Below are 24,714 nucleotides of genomic sequence, written 5' to 3' on the forward strand. Positions count from 1 at the left end.
GCATATGATCTCTGTTTCTGTTTTTAATTTTATATTAACATTTTAATGACAGTAGGCTATATTTATTGAACTAATTTTAAGTAATTCTTTTATTTTTTTAAATTAGCAGAACATAGTACCAACTTTGCCAAAGTGATTGTTTTGAACAAGTAATAACTTAGACCTTATTTTTAAAAAAAAAAAGTATATTCATGTGCCTTTTACTCGGTGTAACTTCATGCATTTATAAGATCTTTAAACAAAATAAGCTCTCTCTCTCTCTGTGTGTGTGTGTATGAAGAAAAGCTGAATGATGATTAGCTCATTAGACAATGGCAAATAGTCGGTATACTGTATCTTTCAATTGACAAAGTCTTAAAATCAACACAAGACTCAATATTCATCCAATATATAAATACAGGTGGAACAAAACTTCCATGTACTTCCAAATGGATTGCATTGTTGCCACTAGATGGCGTAATAGCTCTGTCATGCATGGACTCTCTAATACCCTTGAGTTGATATTAGAATGCTTGTGGAGAACATCCATCAGTCGGAAGAATATTTAGTCAAACAGAACCTAGTCTTTGACTACTTTTAATTCTTATGGCATTGATTTGTAAACATACACACTATAACAAATTCCGTCACAAGTTCTGCATAACCTGAAATTGTATTTTAAGTGGGATGACTAGACTACTAAAATATTAAGTGTACCCATAACAGCATACTGTAATGTAAACAAATAAACACTTAGCAATGGTAGGCTATATACTGAAGAAAATAGTGAATAAGGTGTGTAGCCAAAGTTCTGGCAGTCACTAGAGATAAGACAGCAAGTTTCGGAGTTTATTTTGTGCTTACCAGCAGTTCTTGCGGTCTAATGGAGTTATCAGTGTAGATGCACAGTTTCTCCGCAGTTAATGGTCGCGTCTCTTTCAGTTTAGACGCCAGAAACATGCACACTGCGCCGAGCAACTGCAAGTTACACTTTCTTGTTGGTACCACCGCTAAAAAACGGTCCAAGTAGTTCATAGCCAGTGGAAAAACTTCTTCCTCGCATTTCTGTTCCTCGCAGACCTGGAAAGGGCAGGGCATAACTTAATAAGTTCAGAGGAAAAGATGCACGTGGCGCAACAAAATTAGTCTAATTTATAAGACTCACAATGACTAAATAACATATGCATCAAATAATTATACCGATTAAACGAAATACGTAGTAGTCTATTGTCCATCAGATGACAGGTTGTAATTCGCCACGGTAACATTAGAGATTGATTCTAAGAAAGTGCAATTTCTGTCTTGTCGCTGTTATAAATGTAAACATTTAATGGATGAAAAGGGGACTCCAACATCTATGTCAATAGACTCACATTCCTTTGGTTCATTCAGTAAGAAATGAATTCAAGTCACTATCGCCCGAGCCAAAAAACACCCATGCAACACTACGGATCTGTTTTTTTAATTCGTCATATTTTCATAAAATATTTAAAAATATAAATAAATTGTCTAGGTCTACTATTCATACATCTAAATATTCGCCAACCCTTTTTACATCATTCCCGACAATTGACAAGCAATCAAATCGATGTTTTATACGATTAAAACACGATTTTCTAAACGAAGTAGCACGCGGTCTTAGAAGAGTGCGTCACCACCGGACCGAAATATTTTTTTCAAAAAATTTTATAAATTCCCCTGCTCGATTCATCTGACAATTTAAAACATGAAAATAAAGCCAAGGTCCTCCCCTAACGTTTTCAACATTCAGAGATTAAAAATATGAAAGATTCTGACAAAAACCGAACTTAATTCCAAGGCAATAGACTTCGATCAGCATGGGTTAAGAAGCAGTGCGGGCCCTCGCCCCTTCCGCAACCATATATTTTTAAAAAATTCTACAAAATTATAGAAACGTTATACCTAATATATTCAAACACCAATATGTACCTTAAACGCTCATTTATCAAGTCATGCACATGTTAAGAGTTGTTATGATAATTTTGTCGCGATAAAGTTGTTGTGAAAGAAAACCAACATGGCGATGGTTAGATGTCGCACAGGCAAGCATTGAAGTGCATACGTGTGCATGGAAATATTTATCCAAAAAATAAATAAATAACATTAAGCACCGTTCTGTGCTCTGTGTTAACGGAACCGAAAACTTTAAGAAATATGCGCTTATGATCACTGACATATGTCGATATCCTCCATCCCCCTGCAAATCTAATCGTAAACTTGGTCCAAGATCAGCGTTTATGACTGCAATAAAATAAATAGCACGACAAAATCGGATCTGCCATTTCGGTAATATTAAGGAAGCTCCTTTACTTGCATTCCACAATGCTTACATGACAGAATAATGGAGAAAACACTTTGCTGGACGTTTTTAACATACGATGCAAGCACGGAAATGAAATGGCTACTAACCTCCAACATCCAAGTCGCGACCATCCTCCGCATAAAAGGCTGAATATCTTTCTGAACGCATTTAAAATATGAACACTGGGGAAGAAACCTCTCTTCGATGGTCAACAAGCTTTGTAGAACCCTGTCATCGTATAAAAGATTCGGGTCAGGACGGGCTCTTATAATGGTGTCCATCTCGAGACAAAGCAGTTCCATGATTGTTACAGTCCTTTTCGATCTCAAATAAGCCTACAAACAGTCAAATAGAATGGCTGCGAAATGTCAAAAAGAGCAGATACGACTTCCCAGGCACATAAAACCAGTCTACAAGGCTGTCCAGGTTAGTCCCGATCCCTTTGCAAACTTTTTCTCACTAGTCTCTTTCTCGCTCTGCTCCTCTCTCTGCAACATTTGAGGTCTGCGATGTGAGGCTGTGACGCAACCTCATCTTATTATTGGCCAGACGCAACATGCTAGGTCTTCCTCTTCTTTTCCAGCCCTCTTGCTCTGCTTATCAGTGGCCCCCACAAGAAGTTCAAGAATTGCAATAGGCTACTGGATGATATATGTATGGATCATGCAAGATGTTCATCCTTAGTCAACTCAGCCATTAATGCGCAACTACTTTAAGGACTCTGGGTAAACATAACCATAAACACAGTGCACCCAATGCAACACTCAACTTACATATAATATCTCAAAGTTTAAAAAAAAAGTGGTTTGGGGGTTTTACGATGTAATTTCGTATCAAATAATATGCATATGAAATGCATTTCCTAGTTGACAATACAGTTGTGCCATGCAGACATATGCGCAAATTAGACCAATGGACGGTCAGAAAACTTTCTTTTTTTTAACTTTAGGGACACTAAACGCCACATCGTCATCACAAAGTCAAAATAGAGCTACATGAAGCTGCAACGCCTTGTGGTCAACGAGATAGCTTTCTAGGAAATGCAGCGAAAGCATGAAGCAACGCTCGCTCGACAGAGATATCAGCTGAATGATAGTTATATTCTCTTGCGCTGCCCCCAGTGTATTATATAAAGCGTTCTTATCGTCTCTATTTATGATTAAAAATAGCAAGTCTCAAAAGAAGATGTGAGCGTTCCATAATTGTGATCTGCTATGCAGGTGACCGATTTCAACATGCATATCGCACAAACTCATTCAGAAAGTCACTAAAGCAGCAAAGAGTCAAAACAGGTCAACATTTCGTATAATAGGGTTAAATAGCCTTAGTGTGTCTTCAAAGACCTTCAAGAGAACATCTATAGTGAGTTATTGATAATGGTGCATCTCGAGGCTCTCCAGCTTCTAAACAGTGATTCTGAAGAACTCAACAGACCACAGCTATGTGCTTTTGCAACAGTTGCTTCGTTTCAACACTTTAAAAATGTGATAGGAAATGTCTCTTTAAAACCTTTTTTTTCCCCTCGCTGTTGTTTCCACCCCCTCTTTGATCAATTTGCATAGCCAATAGTTGTTCTGCGCGCGTCTGAGGCTTTCGGATTGTTACTGGGCAGACTTTGTCTGTGGAAGTTCACCTTGCCAGGAAGAACCTAATCTATTTTGCCAATCGCCTGATGAACGCTGCTGCATCTCAGAGTCTGCCGCGTGCAGATGCCATAAATAAATTTATACAAATGTAGCAGAGTGACAGAAATAGCCAATCTGCAGCCCTCTGAGAAAGTCAAAGATATCTGTATTATAAAGACCGTATCCTATAAGATAAAGTGATACAGGTGATAAAATGATTACAATTTATGATTAAAGGGCAAAATAATAATAATACAAAAATAACAAATATATTCTATTAGCCTATTTTCAAAGTTAGTCTGCTCATACGTCTAGCCTATATTTTTATTATATTACTGAGCCTTATGAAGTTAAATTAACAGAGCACGCAAAAATGATTTATTTCAGCGACAGCATGGAATTTAGGGATAATTAAGCAATTCCAATTATTCAAATGCTGGAAAGTCTAGTAATTGCATTTCCTTGTTTAGCTAAACATGTGCGTTATTTAAACTGCAGTGTTACCCACACGCAGCCGACACGTGAAATTTCGGTAATGCAGGGCATCATGAGTGGGTTTCAAGACATCCAAATGCCGCATTAATAGCTTCAAACAATGGGCACTACGAGTCATAACACCATCAAGGATGCATGCTTTTTCTTTTTGAAAATATAAAGCTTTCCTTTCCTTTTTAAACTCTTATGGGTGGATATCATTCAAACGTTCTTTTTAAAGAAAACAATAACTAATAAATTACTAAAATTTTCATCATTAGAACGTTTTATTTATTTTTTTAAACGTAGCCTACATGTGTAAACAAACGTCACATGAATTTATTAGCATAAAATACACATTATATACATATATAAAATATATACATTTCAGCAACGTTTTGACTCCCCCACTAAGTGACGTGTTCAAACCCTCAAAATCAACGCCTTTAGTTTCCTTTGAGCTCATTTCAAGACTCAAGAAGCCAATATAATATGAGCATCTTTTAAACTTCGTCGGGATATATCCATCTCAGTAAACAAACAGTCTTAAACAAAAAGACACTATAGAGCATCACATAGCCCCTCTCAAATAACGCCAAAAAAGTTAACTCGGGTCTGATTCTGATGACTGTGCGTGGTTCATGCCTCTATATTCTAACCTGACCATGCTGTTTTTTCGCGGAATAATGACGTCACACAAGCGAAGCTCTTACTGGTCTAAGCAGCTCATGCTATTTCCCGGATGCATACAATTAACGCGATATCCGCGAAGACACACCCAAAGAAAGTTTGCCAGACCCCCCAAATATCATAGCTGATTTTACATTTAAGTTTTTCACACATTATCCTATGTGTTGTTTTCCATGGAAACTCAAAGAGCTTAAATTTTGGGTTTCCATAAATGGAGGAAGTCTTTCTGTATGGTCATTATCACACAGAAAGACAAACTCTAAAATGATGACAGTTATATTGCTCATAAATTAAAGGTGTAATGATACGATTAAATATGTATCTCTGATTATATAAAATAAACATGATATTCATTTAAACACAGAAATGGCATCACAGTTATATGAAACAAGCATCCTATAATAGGATAATAAGAAAACTAATGTTGAGACACAAATGTTTGCACATTTACAATCATCACTTCAGTTAAACTCAGATATCAGTCGTAAGCATTACAGCAATAATCTACTGCACTAAACAAACACTTCCTTCATTTGAAACCATTGTTGCCACAATTATTAAGAAATTATTCTAGATTACTAGAAATATTTTTTTGTCTAAAAGAATGTCTGCAAAACCAAAGAAATTGATTTAAAAAATAATGTACAAGCCACAACTAAATTATTAAATTTTTATATAATAATATATATATATTTATATAAGATACATTTAGTTTAAAACATGTTTGTTTATTATTATAAAACATAAATTAATAAAACAACCTTTGTGCTAATGTTACAAATATAATTTTACACTTTTGTATAGTACCATATTATTTACAAAAGATTCTCCACCTTCAGTTAATTCAGTTTTATTTAATTTCAGTATTTTTTTTAAATTACAACTACAAACAATTCTTTATTTGTATTATTGTTTAATTCTCTTTAATTGAACAGTTAAACAAGAAAGGGAGAAAACATTTGTATAAGGTTCATCATCATAAATCCCAATTTTGTATATTATTAAATTACTACATTTATTTTAACATTATTTTATTCAACTTATTTCTCTGAACAAAGTAAATTTATTTCCTGGAGAATTATATATTTTTTGAATCAATGAACATGACCACTAAACAGGCATGTATGTTTATAAAATACATGCATTTTTAACATAAATCATCAAGCAGCAAATGTCTTTACCATTAACAACAAACAATGAAAGTTACATTTAGTTAAAAGGCAAAGAAAGGGAATAACAAAATAACAGATTTCTCACAGTTATAATGTTGTGGTTGAGCAACTGCAGATGTCCTTACTGAATAAAAACAAGAACACTTAGGCATCACAAAAAATATTTGATATGCTTCATTTATTGACATAGTTTCTGATTATTTTAAATGGCAACAACTGGTTGAAACTGCTGTTGATAAAAATAAAAGAGTGAAAAATTCTCCATCTTTGTTCAAAATAATTAAAGAGTTTACATAGAACTGAATATATATATATATATATATATATATATATATATATATATATATATATATATATATATATATATATATATATATATATAAACACAGACACACACATACATACATTCTCTCTTTCATCCAAAGCTAAATTTTCAACACATCATTAATTTATCTTACCTCAATATAATGATTTTTTCCCTCTACATGACTTTTTATTACCTATTAATTTGCTTGGCTAAATGACCTGATCTGTAAAATTGTTTATGCTGCCTAACACATTCATTACGATGCAAGAGCCTCACAAACTCTTTAAACCGAACTTTTATCTCATTATTTTAATCAAAATGAATAAAGTCTTATTGTTGACTGGATATGAATTTGTTTAGTCAAATATAGGTATTGTCCAGAAGTTAATAACAATGTGAGAGAGATGCAGAGGAAATCTAATTTACTAGCACAAACCCACAAGAGGTGCAACAGACCTTAGGAAATAACTGCATAGAGCAGTAGTCACAGAATAGCTTCAGGCATATCTCCTATTAGAAAAAAAAGAAAGACTTCTTTGCTTCACTTAAAAAAAATTACCAGAGGAATCTATTGCTATTTTTACCTCATCATCAACCTGGACAATGTGATGACAGACATTTTCTTCAGACATAGTCTGTCTAGTTTAAATTGACAATGTAGATCCCTGTCAAAAGCTCCCTGCCAACATTACAGCATTCATACTCCCGACCCCCGAATCCTCATATAAACATCACAGACACTGTGCACCAAGACCCTTCTACCCATAAGTGCATGCAAATATTATTGTTTCCAAGATACCTCTTATAGGTACTGTCTTTTCTTGAACACACCAGCACATTTTATGTTGGACAGCACAGCTATTGCTGTCTTCCTCTCCTCTGTGCCTCTCATATCACAAGCCCTTGAGTTTGTCACTCACGCAACAGCTGCTGGCTGATACTTTACCATTCCAGTGCCCATTTTTCCCTCTCCCACCTAGCAAAGAACCCACATAGAGAAACAAAAGCCTTGTTGGAGAATGCAAGGACATTTCAGGGGGCAGGTTATGTCCCTCGAGAATTCGTCAGCACAAAAAATGCCATCCAGACTTTGCATGGTGGACACTGCCATTACTGGGAAAACATCCCGAGAAGTTCCACCTGGGAGCAAAGCATACTTCAGCATTGTCAACAATGTAGCAGTCGGGATCAAATACACTTTGAGAAGAAACACTGCTTTTTCTCTCCTCTATCTTTAAACCAACTTGAAACTATAGTAACTTTCATGTTTTGCACTGAATATTGTTGCTTTTCCTATCAGCTGAAAAGCACCTGCAGCAAACTAGTGCGCAAGACTTCTTATTGCACTGATCCAAATGCAGGCTTTGCAGTTCTGTTTCAATTATGTGGGTTCTCTTGCAATCCCACACTCACACCTGCACTGTTGCACAAGGCATGGCATCTTGAGGTAGGTTTGCACCTTGGTTGCCCTAGTCACCTAGTTGTGTTCTTGGATAAGGACATGGGGGTCCCTGGCAAAATCAGGTGGGGTTAAAGCATAGATGTGAGAGAGATCATCTGCAAATTCTCACGTTCAACCTACTTCAGGTGTCACCTCATTTAGGGTTTTCAGCAATAGTGCTGTTAGTTACACTTAATTGACCTCTAACACTAGCTTGCTCTATTCTTTTTCTATTCTATCTGTTTTCGTTTTATCTATTATATTATTTAAAAAGCCCTTGGTATGTGTACTGCGTTAAGCTAACTGAGACTTGTTATAGCACTTGAATATCATTGCTCTTTTGTTGATTTTGATTTCTTCAATTGTCCTCATTTTTGAGTTAAAAGTGCATACAAGTGTCTGCTAAATGACTAAATGTAAATATAAATGTAATAAATTGGGGATTGACATAAAAAAATAATCATAAAAGTTGTTGATGCAACTCATGCTGCATATACAAAGTCTTCTGGAGTTTTATGATGGCTTTAAGTAAGAAACAGAACAAAATATGTTATTTTTCACTTTATTCAAATATATTACATTTTGAGCGCATCAATGGGCTCGTTCACCCAAAAATGTCAATTCTGTCATTAGTTACTCACCTTCATGTCGCTCCAAACATGTAAGACCTTTATTCATCTTCAGAACACAGATTAAAATATTTTTTATGAAATCCGTTAGCTTTCTCACCCTGCTTAGACAGCAATGCAACTGACAGATTCAAGGTCAAGGTGGCACTGTCATGAAAGCATATCGAAGACTGACATGGAAGAGAAGAAATTGCTGAATAAAGTTATTTTTGATGTCTTTGCCCACAAAAAGTATTCTTGTAGCTTCATAATATTACAGTTGTACCACTGATGTCACATGGACTATTTTAATTATGTCCTTACTACCTTTCTGGGCCTGTCTATGGAGGGGAAGAAAGCTCGATTTCATCAAAAATATTCAACCCAGACTCATTGGTAAATACATTTCTGCAGCATTAATACGTACCTTACTGCACCTTTAACGGCAGTCTCAAAGTGAAGCCTCCAGTGAGTGGCACTAAAACATGGATTCTCAATACGTGACCCTGGCACTTTTTTGTTACGTTGATAAAGGCAAGTATTGCTGTGGTTCATATTTCAAATATCTGATGAATGTCACAAAAAGTTAATGCTCTATCGTGCTGCAAATATCCCCTACACCAAACCCAACTGTAAACAAATGCAAAAGTGATATAAAAATGCATTTGTTGATGCAGCCATGCTATTATAACTTCCTTATGCAGATTTGAGCTGTTTTGTTGAACCGTAGTTTCACAGGGTTCATATCAGAGCTCTTCATCACCTAAGTGCAGAGCTGTGTTGTGTGAGCCACCAAGCAAACCAACTAAATCAGAAAACACATGCATATGAAGCTGGAAATTTGACGCTAACCTCAAATCTCGCAGCTTGTTAAAATGGTTTTGAATTAATAACATAATATTCCTCAAGTAATTATGTGAACATTAGGAGTTATTAATCAAAACTGTGGACCTGCAACTCATACTTTGTGTGAAAAGCAATAAAAGTTGTGAGAGTTTTACTTCCTCTAGTGTTCATTTCAACTGGAACCTGCAGCGATTCGTATGTATGTACGGTTTGTGTGTGTGTCTGTGTGTGTGTTTTGCAGAAATGTAGGCAGAGGCACGTATTTCCAATGCGCCAATGTTGAAAATATCTTAATTTGTATTCTGAAGATGAATGAAGGTCTTATGGGTTTAGAACGACATAAGGATCAGTTTTTAATGACAGAATTTTCATTTTTGGGTGAACTTTCCCTTTAATAAGTGATGTGGTGTCCAATTGATGAATAATTTTTTTTATTATTATTATTTGTTTGATTCATTTTCAATCATTTGATGCAATGATTTGGTCGTAACAGTTTATCAGTGAATAATGACTTCAATTTTGACCTGTTCATAACTCAAAACATTCATATGATTAATAGACTTGTAATGCACAAATTCTCTGTTTTATGGAGGGGGGAAAAGATAGAGATTTGGAATGATATGAGGGGGAGTAAATTAATTTTCTTTTTTGGGTGAACTACTCCTTTAATATAACTAAAGGATCTTAAAGGTTCAGTGATAGGCCCCCCATTCAGGCCTCTAGCCCTCCAGCAAGGGGCATTACAAATCAAACAGCCCTCCATCACAATTACTTTACCACACATGAATTCACAGTATAGCCCCACACTTGAGTCAGGCTATAATAATTTGATCCTTTTGGGAAATTCTAGTGTCGGGTGTAATTTACGATTAGTATCTTTCAAGTTCCCCCTGCCCCGCTGCTGCCATCAAACCCCAGGAGCCACCGTGTGTGTGTGTGTGTTTGCAACATGTGTCGCTTGCTATCTCGCTTGCTGAGGCACACAAAGGTAAAGGGAAGCTTAACATCCTGGGAAAATCTCAAACAGAGTGAAATTACCTTGATCCAAAGATTCCTGCTGCATACCAGCTCAATGAACCCATAACACACCACAGTAGAACAGCTGAGAGAGATAAAGAGCAGTACAGAGCACGACAGAGTAAAATAAAAGACGAAATGCTGAAATAAATACAAAGATGATTATAACCAGGTTTTCAAGTATTGTAAAAACCATATTCTTGACCAGATCCCACAAAACAGAAGCCACGACAAGAACTGATCAATGATGATCCAGCCGCACCTCTCTGCAGGACAGACCCATGAATCTGTTTGGGTTTATTTAAGAAGGGTGGAGGTTGTTTTGACTGAAATGCTATTGGGGGAGGGGGGTCAGATTTGTGGGATTGCACCTTTTAAATGTCAGACACAATATTGCTGGATATTGCATTCTTTTAGTTGGGCGAGTCTGAATCTCCTGGGTTTCAATTTAGGTCAACTTAGGCTTTATGATACTGATTGCTCACACCTTGTTAACCTACAATGAACCTAAGTTCTCGTCACACTTCCGAGGTAAACAGAAGACTTTATGACAGGTTCTTTGCCTCCACTCCCTAAAACCAAAGATAAATCTGGACCAATGAAGGTGTTGTCAGTCTTAGAAATTAATTTGTATAAGGAGATATATATCCATTTATGAAAATTCTTGACATTCTTTGAGTAACAGTGCTAACAAGGAAATGTTCTCCAAAGTAAAGATATTGAGAACAAAAATTATATTAAATTGATTACTGGTTAAATAAAGACAGGGTATGTTTCCTTAAGTTGCCATGCAACTTGACAAAACATATCAAAGCTCTGAGTCACTACATTTGTTGCACAGCCTATTCACTTATCTGAATAATGCATTGATAAAATTAAATCTATTTAATCAGACCATGGCAGTCAAACATTTATGAGGCAACAGCCCGCATAGAAACATTTAAAATTGACAGCACACTTGTGGTCATAAGCAAAATTTACGAAATGTGGCATGATGGATTGCTCTGCACCGAGCAGAAAATGAAAACGATAAAACAAACTGAGAGCAGAGCAAACTAGGTTTTCAAGTCATTTAGAGAAAAGCAGTTTCTCTAGCTGAATGCACCTGTTAGCCGAGTGCCACTTTGTGAAAAATATTCAGTTCTATCATAACCTCAACATCTTGCTGAGCTCCTGCATGGCAAAATACATGACTCTGTTCATAAGCAAGAAATATATTCTAACATATTCTCTCATAATGGTGAGAATCTTGTGCTTAAAATGAGTACAACACACAGACATAAACACACAACTGCCTGAAAAAAACACTTTATCTGATCTGAGTGGTTCTATTCTGGCTTTTAACTGTTTGTTGTGTTTGGAGGGATTTCAAGCCATTTTAGATATGTATCAAATGATCCCTCTATTCAGAGGGATTCGGTTCTGATTTTCCCTTTTCCGTTTCCTGAATACATTCCCTACATGTCACCGAAAGCAGACGCAGATGTAGAGGGTGTTCTGAATGGGAGGCTCACATATGCTTAAACTTCATGAAACTGACTCTTAATAACTGAAATATTTAACAATAATTTTCACCTCAACCATAAGGCTTTGCAAGACAATCCAGAAGACAATCATTGACACCCTTCCCAAGGAGGGTAAGCCACAAACTTAATTGTCAAAGAAGCTGGCTGTTCACAGAGTGCTGTATCCAAGCATTTTAACTAAAAGTTGAGTGGAAGGAAAAAGTGTGGAAGAAAAAGATGCACAACCAACAGAGAAAATCGCAGCCTTATGAGGATTGTCAAGCAAAAGCAGAATTTGAGTAAACTTCACAAGGAATGGACTGAGGCTGGGGTCAAGGCATAGAGACGGCAAGAGAGTCCTCTTTTCAGATGAGAGCAAGTTTTGGAATTAATTTTGAAACCAAGGTCTTAGAGTCTGGAGAAAGGGTGGAGAAGCTCATAGCCTAAGTCGCTTGAAGTCCAGTGTTAAGTTTCCACAGTCTGTGATGATTTGGGGTGCAATGTCATCTGCTGGTGTTGGTCCATTGTGTTTTTGAAAAACCAAAGTCACTGCACCCGTTTACCAAGAAATTTTGGAGTACTTCATGCTTCCTTCTGCTGACCAGCATGAAGATGCTGATTTCATTTTTCAGCAGGATTTGCCACCTGCCCTCACTGCCAAAAGCACCAAAAGTTGGTTAAATGACCATGGTGTTGGTGTGATTGACTGGCCAGCAAACTCACCAGACCTAAAGAATTGTTGTCAAGAGGAAAATGAGAAAAAGAGACCAAAAAAAGAAATGCAAATAAGCTGAAGGCCACTGTCAAAGAAACCTGGGCTTCCACCACCTCAGCACAGCCACAAACTGATCACCTCCATGCCACGCTGAATTGAGACAGTAATTAAAGAAAAAGGAGCCCCTACCAAGTATTGAGTACATGAACAGTAAATGAACATACTTTCCAGAAGGCCAACAATTCACTAAAAATATATATATATATTTATTGGCCTTATGAAGTATTCTAATCTGTTGAGATTTTTTGTTAAATATGAGCCAAAATCATCATAGTTAAAAGAACCAAAACTACTTCAGTCTGTGTACATTGAATTTATTTAATACACAAGTTTCACAATTTGAGTTGAATTAATGAAATAAATTAACTTTTCCATGACATTCTAATTTATTGAGATGCACCTATATATATAATAAAGATTTTTTTATTATTAAAATAGTCACAAATGCATACGTAATTTCCATAAAGAAGCACATTCATGGTTTCAGAATTTATTCTAGGAAATTCTAAAGATTTTGCTGATTAAAAAAAACCTAGATTTGTTGCAAAAACATATGTGTATGTCCATTCTTTGCTACCTGCATTAAAGATGACATTATATTATAGACATAATGAACTTTTCATTTAGTTTACTGTAGTAAATATGCTTACAGAACTTACACAATTATGCATCACTGAATGATAATGCAACAAAGAAGCAATTTCATTCACTAAATATATTTTGTAACTTAATGCAACCATGAGAGTTCCTGATTTGAGGTGACAATGCAAAAGAGTTGAACAAAGTTTACTCAATGTAAATAAGCAGCAACATGATGCATCGATTACCAGTAAGTGTGCATATTATGATCTACCTCCTGATAAGGTAGAAATGTCTACTAGCAAGCAATAATACAGCAATGTAACAACTTCCATTAATACATCTTAAGTGCTACAAATCCTTAGGTTTATGTGATAAATCATATTAAATGTTGTTGTTTTTTTCACACTGCTGTGAAGCATTTGGAGAGTTTTTACTGAGCATTTACAATCATGTGTCACTGCATGGTCATGCAACAAAAGAATCACCTTCTCATTCATATTTCATGTCTCATTTCATATATTTTGATAGAATCATTTTTATCATTAAAAACATTCCAGCTAGTTTTCAAGTCAGATATTAACGTTAAATCTAATTTTAGAACCACAAATGATAAAAATTGCTTCATCGTCTCAGAAAACATCTCGATCCCTGTTTTTTACTATCTGCCCTTCTCCTGTCCACATTTAGGGTAGAGAAAGCCATTCATGATCCATTACCCTCTGGAATTTCTCCACATAGTTGAGAAGCCAGTCCACATCACAGGCTGGCACTCACCTTTCAATCACTCCTGTGCCCTAATCATGTTAGCTCATTCATAATTGCAATGCAATTACTGACAGGAGTGTGACCCTTGCTTTCTGCAATCCCAATCTAATACATGTGTTTCACCAAAAACAGAGGGATGCTTTGTTTTGGAGAAAGAGGGAAACAAGGGGGGAAGAGGAAAGAAAACAACACTGACATGCTGTGTCATGCAAAGGCTATAAAAAGGGATGCAGCCTTTTTCCTGAATCATTCCGGAGACAAGAGCACTATTTTTAGCAGGGGGAGAGTAAACAGCGGCCGTGGCTGGAACAGACCTGGAATTTTCTCCCCAACAAGAGCTTCAGGGGTCCAAATGACCTGTTTCTTACACCTTCCCCCCTTCCTTTCTCTCTTTTTCTATGTTTTCCCCCTACCCCCTTCATCTGTCTGTCTCTCCAGGAAGGTAATCTCCATTACCCTCCCTCCATGCTGATTTAGAATTCAGAACTGTCCACTTCAATCTGGGAGTGTGAATGGTGAGAAGCCATTCAATGAGGAAAGAGAAACTCTGCTGGGGATATGGGATGGATATGCCTTGCCCCCTCCCACTAATTTCTCTAGGGCTCGACTTCCACTCTCCAGAGCTTCCCAGTATGTCAAGGGTCAGCCCCCCCAGACCTCCTGACTGATGGGTCAACCCCCCTGACTTCCCCAGAGCTCTCCATGAGAATGCTAGGAAGGGAGAATGGACAACAAGTTTCTAATGAACTGGGTAGGGACCAATCTGGACCCCAGTGCTGGGTCATAAAAGATGGCTCGGAGAGACCAAAAGACATTTAAAGTGACAGCTCCTTCCACACTGCTTAGCTTGAGTGGTTCAGGAAGTTTGCTGACAGAGAATAGAAGCAGTTATGAACAGACGAGCCATGGAGAAAGGCACTGCAGTGACGGCAGTAAAGCTACCTCTGAATTCCTACGCAGGGCTTGGGAGCATGGGAATGCATTACGGGCTACAGCAGTCATGCCACCAGAGCCTGAATTGGTCGACCTTAGTCAAGCCTTCATGTACACAATAGTAGGATTGAGTCTGGGGTCCATAAACGAGGTCAGAGGGAGGAAATAGTTAGTTCTAGAAAACAGAGCGGTTCTTTAAACTCCTGTCACATGCTCCATCAAAACCATCATCTAGGTAATGCTGTTACACGTATCCAATTAGCGAAATTGAAGCAGGGATAGTTACATCGCTGACCTGACCCTGTGTGAAGCCCAGACAAACAAGCATGCAAAAAAGTCCTTTTGTGATGAACTTCAAAAAGTGTATTGGACCCAACTGACTTGCATTGTGTGGACAAAACATTTTAAGTATCGTCTTTTGTGTTTCGCAGAAGAATGTCATACAGCTATGAAGTGAAGTCTTTGAGTGGACTATCTATTTAAGAGCTCAAACAAACCAAGGATACACCGCATCCTAGAATGCTATCAGGAAAGCAATGTTGGTGGTAGGAGTAAGCATGTAGACTATCTTCATTGCCAAGCCGTAATTATACCCAATAACACCTTTAACACAAGCAGGCTGTTGTTGCCGTCTCTCAGGGTGTGAGGTCAAGCATTTCCTGTGTCTATGAATGGTCGCCATCATTGGAATTGTCATGCTGTGGCTGCTGCTCCCCTCCTTCATTCATTGAAGAGTCATATAAAGTTCGGCATCTCTTTTCCCCTCCATTCTTCTCGCTTTAATAGACCCATGCTTGCGTTTACAGTACACGCCATTCATTGAACCTTGAGTGGAGCTTCATAACAGAAATTAAAGTGCAAGCACATGAGTGGCCCTCAGCTTGACCACAAAATTCTCCTTAACAGGAGCAACGTTGTGTTTGGGACACCACTGACTTTCATTGTATGGGCTCTTCAAAGTATCTCTGAGCTGAGGTTGAATAAAATTTTTTTTTTTTCATTTTTGGGTGAAGTATTCCTAGTTCAAACCGTGATGCCAGGCATGGTGGGCTGGGGGAGCGTGAATCAGTAGTGTACCAACAGGTTTGGCTTCCACACCCTGTAGGAAAATAAATACTCCATAATGACTGCTTATTAAAACATGAAACGTGGGTATGACCGAAAGTGTGCATTCCATAGGAAATCCATAACAAGCAAATACATGTTCCCTCATCAGCCGTGACATTTCAAACACACGGGGGAGAGATTAACTACATATCTAAAGTAGGTCAGTGACCACAATGAAAGATGGCTGAGTACAATGTCACTCGGAGCAAATTAACTGATCATCATCTTCCTCACAGGCCTGTATGTAAACTATAACCAGGATATGATTCATTGAAAAGCATAATGTCGCTGAGGAAGAACCACAGACAGATGATGAAGAGGGACTAAAAGAAAAAAAAAATGATGATAAATATCACAGTGGAAAACATATCTTGTGCTGAGAGTTATTTTCAAAACGTATCTTGTAATTTAAAAGAATTCTACCAATAGGAAACTCTAAGACAGCAGTGTTCATCTTTCTTTTAGGAAAGAAGAAAAGGCTTGTTAACCCCCCCCCCCCCCCCCCCCCTGATAGCCCACCCCCATGCACGCCCACCCACTCGCTGCTCTCAGACTCTGTCCTGGGCCCTGCAGTCTGCTGCAATATAGATTAGGTTTCAGCTCTGAACTTGCACTAGCACTGCCAGAATGACAGGGGTGGAAATTTCGAAGAAAAGAAAGGACAAGAGGTAGAAAAAAAGAACAGGAAGAAAGGGGTGTTTTAAATGCTGAGTAGAGGAGTTTAGTTATTATTGGAAAAAATCTAAGAGGTCATTCATGAGCCTGAGCCAAGCTATGAGGAAACTGCTCTCGTGTCTCAAACAGTTGGGGGAACTGGCCAAGTCCTACTTCAGCTGTTGTTCCAGGCCTTGCATTTATCACAGAGGCATTTCCCCCAGAAATCGAGAGACTCTCAGAGGCCAGGCGATGTGTGTCATGTCCTCTCAACATCCAAACTGCATGAAAAAGGTGCTGTTTGGGGAAATTCCTCCATTTAAAACAACAATCATAAAGCAAGACAAACAATATGACAACACCTTTGCGCTAAATCTACATCCCAAAGCAGATGTAGTGAAAACCTTAACTTTGGTGCACCCTCAAACTATTTCACATACTTATCCAGCCCCGCCCACTAAAATTCCTCACCTTTAAAAAACTTTCAAAGTGGGGGAGCTCTGTATTTGACATTTGAGGGGTTAATGATTATGAGAAAAAAAAAAAACTTTCCAGGTTTCTGCCATCTGTTACTTTTATGGACAGCCAAGAAGGAAATTGGGTCTTTGGGTTGTTTGGCCTGAGAATAATGAGCCACTGAAAATGATTGTTATAGATGACCCCTCAGCGCCGTCCTCATATGGACCAAATCCAGCTGCACTCTGCAAGCTTCAAACAATCAGGGATAAATCAATTGGATGTTATGAGGAGAAGGAGAGAGCCAGGCTGCGAGCAAGGTAATGACATCCGCTGTGCAATGGAATGGAGGTGCTGGGAATGCTTTCCTGAATCATGTGTCGGCTACGAAAGTTTAAGCTACCTCGGTTGCCTGCACACAATTATCAGGGGTGGTGCTCGGTCCCCTTTCAACACATGAGGCTTGAGTAGTACCTATGTTTTGTGCCATATGAGCAGTGCCAAACAGCAGATAACATGGTGGGAAGGAAGCAATTCTCGTGAGACGCATTCCATTAGGTGTTAAACATAGCATGCACAACAAATTCACATTTTATATGATGTAAAAGTTACATAAATATATCTTGTCCTTGTAGTGTGTGGCATGGTTCAACTATGGTTGCTGTAAAATAATAAAAGATATGATTATGACACACATCACACAATAAAAGAGAGTTGCATTCTCTTAGGAATGATAAGGAACTCTGGAATGCTTGTGCAAGGTGTCAGTTTGTCCTAAAGCACTGATGCAAATCAGTTCCCCGAGGTGTTCCGAAACAGATCAATCTATCCTTGAGAGATGATTCGCAATAAGCTTGGAATGCACATTCATTCCAAAGCCATATGACACATCTCTTGTGAATCTTCTCATTAAATGAGCATGTTGAATACCACATTTATGCATTGGAAATTCTAGCAACCAACTAAAAGAAGTTTAACATCATTAAGACACAATTAGCATTCTGTACTTTATGCTAGCTGTACATACAAGTACTGTCCGACACTATTTATAGCTGCTGCTGTGTTCTGTTGTATGTCATAACACTTGTGACAACAGATGTTGCTGAATGAAAGTGAAAGCTTAGGGCCAGAGTTTTAAGTGACATCTGTGAGCCCTCCTGCTACATCATGCTAACACAGAGGCCCTTTGCCCTCGGCCAGGAAGTGTGGACTGCAGCCGCTGCATTACCAGCATTTCTCACAGCAGCCTGAGTTATGATGTGCCACCATCATCTGCCGTGTCCCAACAGCTGCCGGGACAGTTGTTGAGCACTGGCGTTAGCGCAATTAAAATGGCTGGTAAGGCTCACTTTTCTTGAGAGCATGTGTGCAAGTTTTGGCAAACCAGTTTTGGCAGTTTTTATGTTTGTGATGTGATCTACTCACCCACACAATAGCATCAATGACAACAGGAATAAAGTGAAGATCAGGCAATAGGAGAGCACTGCATCTGTCAAAGTCTTTAAGAGTACAGTAGAAAAGACCTTCACCCGTTCCGGCCTCATTTCTCCTATCCAGCAGGAACTGGGGACAGAAGAAAAAAGAGAAGGGGAGGTGGGTTGTGGAGGGGGCTGCTTAGCACAAAGAAGAAGCCTGGATTAAGTCATGAGCAGCAAACGACATAGGTTGGATTTTTAAAGGATGAGATCACATCCTCTTTCCTCAGTGGCTGAGAGACTCATCCTCGGTCGGACAGCCGAGTGTTCGGCATGCCAAACGGGACACTCATTATTGGGACAGCGGCATGCGGTCGCACACACATTAGCACGTGCATGCACACATTAAAGTGAACAGTTTTAAATGGAAATTATCATGCAAACATATACAGTAACATCTCACATGCAACACAGTTGCAATCGATGGAAAGTTGCATGCAAACGTACTATACAGGCATCAGTCAAATCTACAACACATGCGCGCCTGAGCAGTCAACACAAAGGGACAAGCAAGCAGAGTGTTTCTGAGCATGTGTGCGGGTAAGTAGCATGGGAGGGCCGCAGGGTTACATAACTGTGCTACAGCGGGGCCCCCTTGTTCTCTTCCATATGGGGGCCCCAAAGATTTTGCAATACCCTATTGTGGAAGGAGCTAGTATAAGCGTTCATTACTGCACTGGGATAGACTATACATCTGATGTCAAGTCAAGTCACCTTTATTTATATAGCGCTTTAAACAAAATACATTGCGTCAAAGCAACTGAACAACATTCATTAGGAAAACAGTGTGCCAATAACGCAAAATGACAGTTAAAGGCAGTTCATCATTAAATTCAGTGATGTCATCTCTGTTCAGTTTAAATGGTGTCTGTGCATTTATTTGCAATCAAGTCAACGATATCGCTGTAGATGAAGTGACCCCCAACTAAGCAAGCCAGAGGGGACAGCAGCAAGGAACCGAAACTCCATCGTTGACAGAATGGAGAAAAAACCTCGGGAGAAACCAGGCACAGTTGGGGGGCCAGGTTCTCCTCAGACCAGACGAAACCAGTAGTTCAATTCCAGGCTGCAGCAAACTCAGATTGTGCAGAAGAATCATCTGTTTCCTGTGGTCTTGTCCTGGCGGTCATCTGAGACAAGGTCTTTACAGGGGATCTGTAAAACCAGATGGCAGATTTGTAGTCAGGTTTGGGCCCTTGAAAGCTCACATCACGCTTCCAAAACCAGTTTGGAAGTAGGTCAGTTTGGTGCTCAAATTGACAAATGGAGGTGCTCGTTAACACTACGCGATGCACCAAGCTAAAGCGCTCCCTCCCTGCTGATTTCGGAACTATCTTTGACTATCCAACAGAGGGGTAAAGAGGATACGATGCTCGAGATGGAGCACAGATGGAGATATTCTCTGATTACAGTCTCGACACTATAAAGAAATCTAAGACAAGGAGAGAGAGTGTGTGTTGTGTGAATTTTCCTCCCTTCCTAAAATATTTCCTGTATGTCTTCAGCCGGGTTGCCGCCCCCCCCCCCCCCCCCCCCAAATTCTTCCCTCTGCAGACTGCCTTTCACTTTGGGGGGCCCTCAGACCCCCTTAGCCGAGTGGAGAGCTTTCAGGGTACCCTGATGGATGCTAATGGGGGACTCTTTCAGATCATTTTACAGGGCCAGGCTTTGATCTGCCGGCTGGCTTGCTCTCCACAGGCTGGATATCCAAAAAACATGCAAATCCAACCCCAAACACCCCCCCCCCCAAACACACACACAAAAACACCTGTGAAAAAACTCCAAGGGCATGAGGGAAGAAAAGAAGAGCCGAGAAGAGTTCACAGACACGAAAGAAAAGACAAAGGAAAGAGCAGAGGGAGAGTATGTCAAAAAGACAGAGACTGAGAAAGAAAGAGAAAGCGAGAGAGAGACGCTTTAGGGGGGAGGATGGTGGTCAGAGCCTGAGGCGGATGTGTCTGCGCTGTGGAGAATTAGGAAGGAAGAACTGGAAAAGAAAGTCCGGTGAGGGAACCTCGTCAGTTGCACGCAACAGCCACACTTTGAATGGTGGTTAAGTGTGAGGACAGCTGGAGGCAGTTGATTGGCTAAGAGGCTATGGAACTCTTGCTTCCTGAGGCCAGCTGCTATACCCATGGCCCCAAGTGACAAGGATTATAATTGATCACTATCTCGCAGTTCAGCAGAGTGTATAGAGTGCACAGGGCCACTGAAGTACAGTACAGCTGGCTACCCAGCAAAATGAAAGAGCAGTTTTTTTTCCTCCGCGATCTCTCTCAATCTTTTTCCTTTATGCCACTGCAGGCATGGCACAGCACATGGTCCGACATTGTCTAGCTTCCTACAGTTGCCTTCCGTCTTGCTTCAGAAACCCATTCTGCATGGACTGCATGTTAAAAGTGTCTGACTTCAAAGCTATACATTTAGATGTACGGATTGCTTGGAGATGTTGCACGGCAAACCAGAGCCATTCGCCTGCTTTGCTGGAGACCCTCCTGTGAGCTCAACCCTGTGAGCTCCATTTTGCGAGGAAAGACATAAAGGGCTCTTGTGCGCTGGTGCCCGGCTCAAGTCCTAATTCGCTTTATTAGTTTCATTGCTTTATTAGATTCCATGCAAAGGGGAAGTGGGAGAAGAAATTATGTAAGTTTCTGAAATAAGAAGGATATTTTTGTAGCCTTTTGGAAGCAGAAAGCTGAGCCTGATCAAAGCCTCCTAGAAGACTGGCGTCGGATTGAACTGCCATCCTTTGAGATCCTTTCCTCCTCCTCCTCTCCTCCCCTTTTAGGTTTCTGTCTATGATGTCATGTTTTAAGTTTCTTTAAAGGAAGGAAGGATGAAGGCTTCTCTCTTCAGCACCTCTTTGTACTAATGGAAAGCCCTCCTCAGGACACATCCGCCCCTATGGCCTCGCGGCATCCAGGGGGCAGGAAACTGCTCCGGCCAGATGAAAAAGTGGAAGTGTGAGAGGAGAATCCTTGCTGGACACGATCCACTCAGACGGAGCCTTCTCACTGTAGCCGAGCCTGAATGGAGATGGGGAACGAACTCTGGAGGCTGTCCATTAAATGCAGCACCCATTGTGTTACAGACTTTCTTTTTGTGCACTGAGCTTAGGTGATTTCTTCGGCTCTAGCCTCATTACCAGAAACAGAATGAGCAATTTAACAATGCATGTAGCTAAAAGGTGCATGCGATGCTTTCTGTATGACTACGGGTAACAGAATGACGACTGTTCACCTCAGTGGAAACAATTCTGAGTCATCTCTTTGAGTTTCACACCCTTAAATCAAACTTCTCACTGGCCTAGACTTAAAAAAAAACAAAAACCTGTTGCAGTGGCAATTAACAGTGTCAAGGATTTAAAATTAATTGTAGATATTTAAGCTGTGATTTAAGCTACACGTTTGCATCACAGTGCGTGGGGAGACAAAGTTTCAAGTTTGTCTTTCTGGGAACTAATAATTTTTTTTATTTTTGGCAACAGTACAAACAACAACATTCTCAACAAAAATTCTCACGGTAAAATGTAAATTAAATAATTTGGAATATAAAATCTATACACAAACAGTATATATATATAAACAGAAACAAATACTATATATAAAAAATTTCTGCATAAATAAATTAGCAATAAACAGCAATCTTAGCACTCATTCACCATCGTTTGCCTTTTAGCCAATCAGGTAAGACTACAGGGCCTCATCAGTATTAATTACAGGACAGGACACCAAATAATTAATATCCTGTAGCCAAACCAATTCAAGTGGCATATTTATGAATCTTAGAAGGGAAAAGTCATCCTTGTCATCATTTGATTTGTTTAGTTCTCTTTTTTCCCTTCCTAAATCCTTTACTCCATTTCCAAACAGTCTTGACAGTGTGAACGGACTGGAAAAAGTCCTTTCCTGGAAGAAAGTAGGGAGACGTAGATAAGAGAGCCTCGTGATGACTACGGCATAACCAGAAACATCAAGACAGCCTCCACCTCGGCTTTGGGCCCAGACTCCCAGATGTGTGTCATCCTCTGGCTCCAACTGCAGCTGAAGGTAATTTTGCTGGAGAGGAACCAGGGAGGGAACACCCCACTAAAGTTGAGCCCCACAGACATAGCAGAGAGAGCAAAACTCCCTCCTTTCCTCAAAGACACTGTTGTCAGAGACAGGGACACTTCATACCAGCAGAGGGAGAGGCACATGGATGGAATGGGAGCGATAGATGATGTGATGACAACTGTGATCGCTCTTCAGACACCAACTCCTGTTCCCACACTACTATGGAAAGCAAGACCATTACTAACTTCCCCAAACGGTTTTGCAACATCAAGGTCTTGAGGTGCTGCTGGTTTCAAATGTGACATTAAAATTATGAAAGCAATAAGGACTTCTTTACTATAGTTTTGCAGCATGGTTTACTACACTGCACTACCCTATAGTTTGTGCATTATTGTTATGGTTTGTCGATGATTTTTCTTGTAGCTGGTGAGTTATGGGCCTCCTCGTGTCTGCTCTTAAGAGGCACCTAAAAATACCCAGTGAGGTAATGAGAAAGCCTCTGCACTATTTACATTTTGGCGAGTTGGGTTTTCAGAACAGACTCTGCTGAGAGAGGTGAATCTGTGAGATGACTGAAAGGGAAAATTGTTAAATGCTCTACACAGAACTCTACATAGATGGCTGGGGCTGAGATAAAAAACACAGACATTAAGAAATGGAGAAGAGGCCAAGGCAGAGCAGTCATATGGTGAAACACAGTCAAAAGGAAAGGAAAGAGAGAGCGAGAGAGGAAGGTGCACAAGACAGGAAGACAGAGACAAACACGAAAGACAGAGGTCAAAAGAGACAGTGAAGATGAGACCATGGCCCTGTCTGAACACTGAAAATATCCTCCTTCCTCATAGGCTCTCCTTCATGAGTGTGATACATGTGAAGGCTGTAAAACAGAAAGCAAGATGGTGGCTGCTCAGCCTATACCAGTGCTTTCCAACCTCTACCATCTTAGTCACCCTCAAAGCCTTATTACAAATGCTCCGATTTCCTTTAATCAACACCAAAGTGAAACCGTGTTCCTATGAACTCATATAAGTTCATTTAACATTGTTATTATAATTTTGTGTTGTTGTTTAATTTGATGGTTTGAGAGATACAGAATCTGAGATGAAAACAGCAAGAATGCGTTGTGAAGTGTGAGGCGAGTAAAGGTCACTGTTGCATAATTCTCTCTGTACAGTGTTTATATTTCCACTACAACTGTCATTCACACAAATTTGCAAAACCTGAAACTTACTCATTTCATTTTCTTTCTTAATGTATTTCATTTCATAGCATTTCAAATAAATAAACAAATACATAAATAATATTAGTAGCATTAATAAAATATTTTTATTTAATTGCTGTTATATAAAAATATATATGTAAATATACATAAATGAATAGTTCAGCCATGAAATTCTACTTGCATTCTAACTTAGTTCATTAGGCCAATAGGATGCACATATTCATTACCGTTTACCTCGGACATATTCAATAAATGCTTTGTCTGCAGGTCCTAATTTTAGCCTACCTCCTCCCCAGCACCACCTGTCTAGGTCTGCTAAGGGGGCTTTTCCTCTCTCAGCAGAATGTTTCCTTTTCATTATATGTTCTGAGCATTTAGCAGAAGCAAGTCTACTTGCTCTGCAGCAGCAGCATAGCAAGTCTAGTCTGCCAAGACCAAACCTATGCACATTCTATTTACAGTGATAAAGATTTTACAATCTATTCCTAGAGTTGTCATGACAGAAATTATATAATGTATACAATTTGTTTGTAAATATATCTTACATATAATAAATATAAATTATATATCAATATAAAAATAACTTATAATAAATATATAATAAATACATTTAATTGTCTCAATTAAATTTTTATACCAAAATAAAGCGCTGGTTGGGAAACACTGGTCCTTTTTTTCATCTGTTTGAGAATCAGCAGAAAAG

At 39.0% G+C, this 24,714-nt stretch overlaps 1 protein-coding gene across 2 annotated transcripts in view; it reads right to left on the reverse strand.

The window, feature by feature from the left end:
* Positions 1-24,714, reverse strand: part of ccnd2a (cyclin D2, a) — a 148,030-nt gene that overhangs the window by 16,576 nt on the left and 106,740 nt on the right. Inside the window, exons 3-4 of one of the 2 annotated variants that reach the window (XM_052597641.1) lie at positions 18,685-18,822; positions 844-1,059 (exon numbers count right to left, since the gene is read on the reverse strand). In XM_052597641.1, coding sequence (XP_052453601.1) covers positions 844-1,014 — 171 coding nt within the window. In that variant the 5' untranslated portion in view covers positions 1,015-1,059; positions 18,685-18,822. Of the gene's footprint in view, positions 1-843; positions 1,060-2,409; positions 5,671-18,684; positions 18,823-24,714 lie in introns of those variants that run through there. The other variant, XM_052597640.1, reaches the window with a different exon arrangement.

Source organism: Carassius gibelio, chromosome B25 (assembly GCF_023724105.1).
Source record: "Carassius gibelio isolate Cgi1373 ecotype wild population from Czech Republic chromosome B25, carGib1.2-hapl.c, whole genome shotgun sequence".
NCBI lineage: Eukaryota > Metazoa > Chordata > Actinopteri > Cypriniformes > Cyprinidae > Carassius > Carassius gibelio.